This window comes from Prunus dulcis, unplaced genomic scaffold, assembly GCF_902201215.1.
Source record: "Prunus dulcis unplaced genomic scaffold, ALMONDv2, whole genome shotgun sequence".
NCBI lineage: Eukaryota > Viridiplantae > Streptophyta > Magnoliopsida > Rosales > Rosaceae > Prunus > Prunus dulcis.
The window spans coordinates 17,719-26,867 of record NW_023010006.1 but is presented as its reverse complement, the minus strand read 5'-3'; the positions used below and the strand labels follow the sequence as shown (position 1 = coordinate 26,867).

General features: G+C 35.7%; 1 protein-coding gene, 1 long non-coding RNA gene and 1 pseudogene across 2 annotated transcripts; 2 read left to right on the top strand and 1 right to left on the bottom strand.

Moving 5' to 3' along the window:
* Positions 1–348: 348 nt before the first annotated feature.
* On the top strand, positions 349–2,327 carry LOC117612421 (protein STRICTOSIDINE SYNTHASE-LIKE 13-like). Its single transcript, XM_034341106.1, has 4 exons — positions 349–722; positions 831–1,115; positions 1,297–1,464; positions 1,900–2,327. The coding sequence occupies exons 1-4, from the start codon at positions 349–351 to the stop codon at positions 2,297–2,299; spliced, it is 1,227 nt and encodes a 408-aa protein (XP_034196997.1). The 3' UTR covers positions 2,300–2,327.
* A 4,423-nt stretch (positions 2,328–6,750) lies between these two features.
* LOC117612420 lies at positions 6,751–7,583 on the bottom strand (annotated as a pseudogene).
* A 417-nt stretch (positions 7,584–8,000) lies between these two features.
* Positions 8,001–9,149, top strand: LOC117612422. Its single transcript, XR_004583395.1, has 2 exons — positions 8,001–8,137; positions 8,616–9,149. It is a non-coding gene; the product is annotated as an uncharacterized LOC117612422 (long non-coding RNA).

The following is a 9,149-nucleotide window of genomic DNA, read 5'->3' as shown; positions in this document are numbered from 1 at the left end:
GTATAGCTGATTGCTACAAACATGTTCAAATGACATTCATGACCAAAATATCTACACACTTTCTCACCCAAAATTGATACCTTTTGTAGTTTTCACCACAATAAGAAACGAATGCGAAAGACATGGCCAACAAACAGACAACCTACTCTCTCAACAACCACATAGCCAATCACAAACAATGCATGCCTATCAACCCCTTCCCATATCAAATTCAACCAATCACATCCTACCTTTATGAAACTCCAAACCCATTTGATTTCTTCTTGATCACCATAACATTAACACCATTTGACACCACCCAAACTCTCTGCTAGCTTCTCTCTCTCTCTCTCTCTCTCTCTCTTGAACATGGAGAAGAAAAAATTACTCTTGCTCAGAGATGAAGCATTGTTGCAGCACCCAATCCTCCTTCTCCTAGTTCTAGTTCTGGGGTTTGTTGTCATGGACCCACTGCAAATGGGCCCACTAGGAGACCATGAATTTAGGCCAGTGAAGCACAACATTGCACCATACAAGCAAGTCATGGAGAGGTGGCCAAGGGACAATGAGAGCAGGTTAGGGTTTGGGAAGTTGGAGTTTGAAGATGAAGTTTTTGGTCCTGAGTCTTTGGAGTTTGATGCTTTGGGCCGTGGCCCTTACACAGGGTTGGCTGATGGACGCATTGTTAGATGGATGGGCAACGATTTGGGCTGGGAAACGTTTGCGCATGTAACAACAAATTGGTGTGTGTGGTTTATTTCATTAATGTGTCATATTGTCATTGTGTTTATTTCTCTTAATTATAATATAATAAAATGCTAATTAATTATAGTGGATGTGGGCTTTAAAAGGTCAAAGCAGGTTTGTGCTAAGGGCATTGACTCAACCACACACAAGCAATGGAAGCATGAGAAGAAGTGTGGCCGTCCACTTGGCCTGAGATTTGATAAAGAGAGTGGAGATTTGTACATTGCTGATGCCTATTATGGTCTTTTGGTTGTTGGCCCTCAAGGAGGCCTTGCCACTCCCCTGTCAACCCATGTGGAAGGGAAGCCTATTCTTTTTGCAAATGACCTTGATATCCACAAGAATGGATCAATCTTCTTCACTGATACCAGCAAGAGATACAACAGACTGTAAGTGTATATAAAAACTACATATATTTGGGGCAGACGTGGGTAGGCAGGTTGGTTAGCGCAGTAAGCCTGCTTCTTGCACTCAAGTTTGAATTCCCCTCCCGATAGACTTGTATTGAAAAATACATCTATATCTGATTTACTAATCCTAATTAATTAGTGGAAATTAATCAAATTGCAGGAACCATTTCTTTATACTATTGGAAGGAGAATCCACTGGTAGGCTTCTGAGATATGATCCTCCTACTAAGACAACTCATATTGTCTTGGAAGGTTTGGCTTTTCCAAATGGGTTGCAGCTTTCTAAGGACCAAACCTTCCTCCTCTTTACTGAGACCACCAACTGCAGGTAATAATAATAAAACCTGAGGCGTTGGAATTTTTCTTGGAGGACAAAGCTAGGAATCTTAACTTGCATTCAAAATTATAGACATGAGAATAAAGCTTGTTTTGACGTAATTGAAGCTGATTTATCAAGATCAGCTAGGAATTCCTGCCAAACTCAAAGCAAAATCCTTAAAAGAAAAATACCTTATGACAAAATGTCTTTAACCACCATGTCAGTTTCAACGTCATTACCTTTTAACAACACACACTTTTTTTTTAATAGTCGAAAAGGGATTTTTTCTTGTAGTGAATAATAATGTTATATATATATATATATATGTGTGTGTGTAAGATGCCCCATTTATCAAAATCAGCTTGAGTATATAGTCCAATTTGAGCTAGTACCTTGGATAGAGGGTCCTAAAAATATTTCTACTGGTTGATTGAATTTTTGCAGGCTAATGAAATATTGGCTAGAGGGTCCTAAAAATGGGACAGTGGAACTTGTTGCTGACCTTCCAGGTTTTCCAGACAACATAAGAATAAATGAGAAAGGCCAATTCTGGGTTGCCATAGATTGTTGCAGGACCCCAGCACAAGAAGTCCTCTCTCACAATCCATGGATACGGAGTGTCTACTTTCGCTTGCCGATCCGAATGACCTACTTAGCGCGATTTATGGGGATGAAGATGTACACATTGATCTCCCTCTTCAATGAGAAGGGGGAAATTTTGGAAGTTCTCGAGGATCGAAAGGGTGCCGTTATGAAACTTGTGAGTGAAGTTAGGGAAGCAAAGGGCAAACTGTGGATTGGAACTGTGGCTCATAACCACATTGCCACCCTTCCTTACCCTTAAGAATCATTTGGGGCTGTAGATGAATATCTTGTTGTTCATACAAGCCTTTTAGCGACAGTATCTTAAATAGGTGGCTTGATTTATGATTTGTGTAACAGTATTGATAATTAGATGATTTGAGGTTTGTGGCTTTTTATTTTTATTTAATGTTCATTTATTTATTTTGGCCTGTGTGACTACTAAGCTTGAAATTTGACATGCGCTTGACATTTTTTATTAATTGTACGGTAAAACTTGTGATTATATTGCTAATTATGTCGTGTGATTGGAAATCATGGTATAAGGATACAAATTAGCTTATAACTCAATAATCAAAATATACATGGAAAGAGACATTGGAGTCATTGGATAGGATTGCATTCATATTTGGAGGTTTTTTTTTTTAATTTATTTAAAGTTTTTCTATTTAGGGCAACTCCACCCATTTGCCCTTAGCCATGGCAAGGGGGGAGATAGGGCAGCCACTATTTACATGAATAGTGGTTGCCCTTGCAAATAGTATTTTGTGTTTCCACCCGTTGTTATGGCTAAGGGCAATTACTATTCATTTTTTTTGTTTTTTTCACAAATTTTTTTACCTAAACAATTCATTTGGATAATATTTTCAAATTAGATTTTTGGGTTTCTACATGTCAATCTTTATTATAAAATTCATATCTCATAATCAGAAAAAAAATTCGGATAAGATTTTGAAAAAATAAAACTTGAAAGTGAAAAAAATATTAAATAGAAAGTGAATAATAGTTGAAAGAGACGAAAATGTATGAGGATTTGGTGTTAAAAGTAAAGAGTATTGGTTGGTATTTATAGAAAAAAAAATTCATTAATTTTTGGGTATTTTTTTTAAAAAAATTTCTAATTTTTTTCATTATTTTATTGCACAAAAATTTGCTGCCGTTAGATTGGAGGAAAAAATCCGATCTAAGAGCCCAAACAACGCCACTTGGATGCTAGCTATAGGCGGCATTGTAGCGCGCTGACATCATCCAAAACTCGGGCTCCAAGTCGGGCCAGCCTCCCCTGAGGGCCAACCCAGTCTGCTGGGGTCCACTTGTTGCCTGGACAAGTCTCTGTTGCTGGAATCACTTTTTTGGCCCAAACACCCCCAGCCCGCGCCCCAGCCTTACTGCTGGAATTGCTCTTTAAACCCCACATTTTTACTTGACCAAAAAAGAAAAAACCCCCCACATTTTTATTTGTTCTGCCCAATACTTATGATTAAGCTCTTAAGTTTTATTATTGTGTAAAAAGACAAAAAAGGTCGTCCAACTTAATACTTAATCCTAGTACTTCTACACACACCTCACCACTCTTCATATTAAGTTTTAGAAAAACACAAACTCCTCTACACCCTATTGCCAGATTACTCTTCTTTTTCAATCTAAGAAACCTGCTACACTCTCATCTTCTCTTCACAAACCCTAAATACTGTATGCAAATAGTGGCTTGTGGGTCGTCAATTGAGGTATATAATGTGAAATTATTTCTTGATTTGGGATTCCTCCCATATTATTGAGAATGATGTGATCAAAGACTTGTTGTAATTCTGTTTATTATCAATACATCGTTTCTCTTAAAATAAAAAAATAAAAAAATGTAGAACATTGCATATGACATCATTGACTAATATTATATTGTTTGATAATAATATGTTTTTATGAATAGTTGATGAGATGCATATGTCATAATATTATATTCAATCATTGACTAATATATATATTGAATAGTTGAGATGCACTACTTAATTGGAGTCGTGATTGGGTGTTGGGAATGGGGTGTAAGGTTTATGAGTTTTTTTTTTTTTTGGCTGGATGTGTATTTAGGGGTAGTTTGGGAAGAGATGGGGTTTTTTCTTAGAAATTGTGGAAATTTGAATTAGAAGTTAGGGTGAACTTAGAATATTGGGTGAACAAAGAGAAATGCGGGGTTTAAATAAATTATTTTTAAAAAAGTTTTTAATTTTTTTTCTTTCACTATACACTAAACACTAAAAAATAAATATTTTCATATATGTTTTTACCTTTGCAAGTGACTCACATCCATCAATGCATTGTGAGTAGAGTTGGGCACAGAGGACCGAAAATCCGCCAAACCAGTTGAACCGAAAACCTGCCAAACCACTTGAATTGAAACAGTTGGTTCGATATGCTTTGATTTTTTATTTTTTTTTTTGTGTGGTCCTCAGAAAAAATAAATAAACAAAACCTCCAGTTCATCGAACCAAACTGGATACATTAAATCATATTTAATTTAATAACTACTTTATACATGGCTTATTTCTATTGGTTTGTTTTAATGTTATGTGCACCTTTGCACAACATATCCTGGCCCTTAGTCACGCAACTTAATCTAGATCAAGTATGGTTCGGTATAGCATATTCAAACCGTAGAATATGGTTCGGCGTACAATTTGGAGCCAAAATCGAACTAAATCAAGTTGAGCCTAAATCCAATTATGAGATTCATATGCATTGGTAGTTGAGAGCCACCTACGTCCGCAGGACCGCATGCAGAACCATTCCTATTAACAAAATACATGGGCAGATAACAAAATTTTAAAAGTTGGTAAGGATATTTCGAGTAATTTTTTTTGGATTTCCTTCAAGCTATAGGCCAAACAGCGAAAGGGTACTCCAAGGCGACTCACACAATTATATAATGTGTAGTTAGAACCTAGAAGCCAGGTCATGGTATTAGGATATACTTCGTTAGACAACCTCCATCTCCATGTAATAGTTATTGCAAAAGTGGACGAGCCAACCAATTTTGCTTTGTTAATGTAGGCCAGCATGAGAGATTCTTTAAGGCACCGAAAAGCCTTTACCAATCATTTTCACAATTAAAAAAGTCAGAGAAAAAAAAAATATATATTAACAAGAGTGATTGCCTTTTGCTTTCTTTGAACAAGACAAAGCCAGCCATAGAAGATCTCGAGCAACAAAAACTAGAGTTAAATTCAGACCCAAAATATATATATATATATATATATATTTATTTATATACTAGTCGTTTTCATAAGATTTTTGTTTGTCAGATTATTATGCTCATAAGAAAGGAATTTAGCATCTATGCGTACCTTTCAAAAATCTAGAAAAGAAACACAAGAAAACAATAATGGTGCGTTTGGATGAGAAAAATAAACTTGGAATTTTAATAAAATTCAGAATTTTTAAATTGACATGAACCAATTCCGGTGTTTGGATAAAAAAACATAGAAATTTAGAAATTCTGCGTGGAAAAAAATATGAAATTTGGAGATCATAAATCCCAAGTTTAAATTCTATATAAAAGTCGTCATTTCTAAAATCGCAAGAGAAATTTAGTTTAAAAAAAAGATAACTTTACAAATAAAGGTTAAATTCCGTGTTTTAAATCAGTCACCCAAACAAGAAACTTTACAAATTCTAGAACATTAATTTTCATCATTTTAAATTCCGTCATTTATGAAATCCTTTGTACTTTTAAATTTCCTCATCCAAACGCGCTCTAAAAGAAACAACTCACGTCACTTGGAACAACTCCAAGCGGAGAAGTTCTTGTATAGGGGTCTGCCTGCCATATGCGTCAACTCCTGAGAGTAGGTGGGTGGGATTCACATGCAAGTGCGCCTTGTCCAGGACAAAAACTTCCATGTGCAGCTGGATGTTATCTAGACAAGAAAATTTTATTTATATCAAGGATACCATTGTGGCGCTATTTCGAGCCAATCGCTATTTTATCATATGTTTTAATTTTATGAAATAACAATATAACTTTCCGATATATAGTGTTGACGTGAGTTTCCTAATTAATCAATGAGATTTATTTACTACTACAAAAATTGAAATAAACAACGAGGAAAAATCGTCGTCTTTTTCTTTTGAAAACCGTCGTTAAATCGACCGCCATCTTTTGAAGGTCAAAACTACGACGGTGATTCACCGTCGTCTATTATTCATAAAGAAGACGCTTTTATTCCAAACCGTCGTCTATTAATTGTAAAGACAACGTTTTTCTAAAATACCGTCGTCTATAGATGTAAAGACGACAGTTTGTCTAATAGAACCGTCATTTATTATATCCAAAGACGTCGGTTTATAATAAAAGCGTCGTTAATATCAGTAAAGATGACGGTTCTAAACTAAAACCGTCATTAATTTTAGTAAAGATGACGGTTTCTACAATAAAACCGTCGTTGATTGTCCTTAAATTTGTCGTCTTATAAGTTCCCACATTGGTACATTGTAGTTTTTTTTTTTTTTTGGTTTCCTTTGATTCTATACAACAATTTTAACTAGAAAAACAACTATAATGCTTTATTAATGAATATACACTCAAAAATTATTTCCTTCATAAAACTTGAAACTTCAATAATTATTACAAAATTAACCAATCTTTATTCCTACGACATACATACTTGCTACCAATTAAATATAAATATTCAATTAATACATGGTAATTAAGTACAATCTTCTCCTAACAAGACCTACATCTAGTACCCTTAATCCAAGCCTTCCTCTCATCCAAACATACAAATGGTGCATGAAATTCACAGAAAAATACGCCAAATGAAATTAATAGTTCAGAAAGACGGGGATGGGGGACATTTAGCTATAACAAAAAGACAATCTACTAGTAGCTCTGCAGAAAATCGCTCCTCTTATCTAAATATTATCAAGCCCTCTTGAGAAAGTTGCCGGCATCATCATCATCATCCCTATCATTTCCTTTCAAGGGATCATCCAAGCTGAAACCACCTTTGTTCTCTCCCAATTGAGCTCCACCACTGCCAAAGCTGTTGTCAGCACCGCCAACAAAGTCATTAGCACCACCAACACCGCCAGCAACACCCAAATTGATGTTATTTCAAAACCACCTCCTTCATCGAAGTTAGGGCGAGGTCTATCAGTAGCATAATTCACCCTTACTCGACAACCATGAAGTTCATGCCCATCCAAGGCCTGGATTGCACTGGATGCCTCCTCGCTATTGGTGAAAGTGATGAACCCAAATCCTCTAGATCTACCAGTTTCACGGTCACTGATGATTCTTGCATCAATAACTTCACCATATTTTGCAAAAGCTTCCTTCAGACTCTGCTCATCTGTCTGGTACGAAATACCTCCAATAAAGAGTTTGTTTGACATGCATCTTACTGCTTGATGGATAGACAGTTTCAAAGGAGATAATTCAGATCTGATATGCTTGTTTGCAGTCCATCTGAGTATATTCCCAATTTTACTTAAGAAAGCCATTGCAATAACCTTGTCCGCTTCTTCTTCTTCTGGGTTTCTTCCTCTTCTGTTCTTCCTCCTTTTCTTCATTTTTTTTGTATTTATTTTAATTCTATTTTATTTATTAATTATGAAAAGTCATATTTACTCTAAAATTTGGTTAAATCTAACAGAAAATTAGACGGTTGGATCAAATGGGCGATTAAAATAGAGTTTATGTACCATTTGGACTAATAATTTAATTAATGGACCAAAATGTAAATCGCATACAAGTTTGGGAACCATTTGAGTAATTTACCCTAAAAACTACATATATTTGGGGCAAACATGGGTAGGTCGGTTGGTTAGAGCAGTAAGTCCGTCCTTTGCACCTGAGTTTGAATTTCGTTCCTTGTAGACTTGTATTAAAAAATTCATATATTTGATTTACTGATCCTAATTAATTAGTGGAAATTAATCAAATTGCAGGAATACTATTAGAAGCAGAATCCACTGGTAGGCTTCTGAGATATGATCCTCCTACTAAGACAACTCATATTGTCTTGGAAGGTTTGGCTTTTCCAAATGGGTTGTAGCTTTCTAAGGACCAAACCTTCCTCCTCTTTACTGAGACCACCAACTGCAGGTAATAATAAAAAAACCTGAGGCGTTGGAATTTTTCTTGGAGGACAAAGCTAGGAATCTTAACTTGCATCCAAAATTATAGATATGAGAATAAAGCTTGTCTTGACGTAATTGAAGCTAATTTAATTATCAAAATCAGCTTGAACATGTCCTAAGTTTAATTTCTATATATTCAACTAGTGTTGTAAAAGTTAAGGAATTCCTGCCAAAAACAAAGCAAAATCCTTACAAGAAAAATACCTTACGACAAAATGCCTTTAACCACCATATCAGTTTCAACGTCAATACCTATTAACAACACACTTTTTTTTTTTAATAGTCGAAAAGGGCTTTTTTCTTGTAGTGAATAATAATGTTATATGTGTGTGTGTGAGATGCCCCGTTTATCAAAATCAACTTGAGTATATATTCCAATTTGGTCTAGTACCTTGGGTAGAGGGTCCTAAAAATATTTCTACTGGTTGATTGAATTTTTGCAGGCTAATGAAATATTGGCTAGAGGGTCCTAAAAATGGGACAGTGGAACTTGTTGCTGACCTTCCAGGTTTTCCAGACAACATAAGAATAAATGAGAAAGGCCAATTCTGGGTTGCCATAGATTGTTGCAGGACCCCAGCACAAGAAATCCTCTCTCACAATCCATGGATATGAAGTGTATACTTTCGCTTGCCGATCCGAATGACCTACTTAGCGCAATTTATGGGGATGAAGATGTACACATTGATCTCCCTCTTCAATGAGAAGGGGGAAATTTTAGAAGTTCTCGAAGATCGAAAGGGTGCCGTTATGAAACTTGTGAGTGAAGTTAGGGAAGCAAAGGGCAAACTGTGGATTGGAACTGTGGCTCATAACCACATTGCCACCCTTCCTTACCCTTAAGAATCATTTGGGGCTGTAGATGAATATCTTGTTGTTCATACAAGCCCTTTAGCAACGATATCATAAATGGGTGGCTTGATTTATGATTTGTGTAACAGTATTGATAATTAGATGATTTGAGGTTTGTGGCTTTT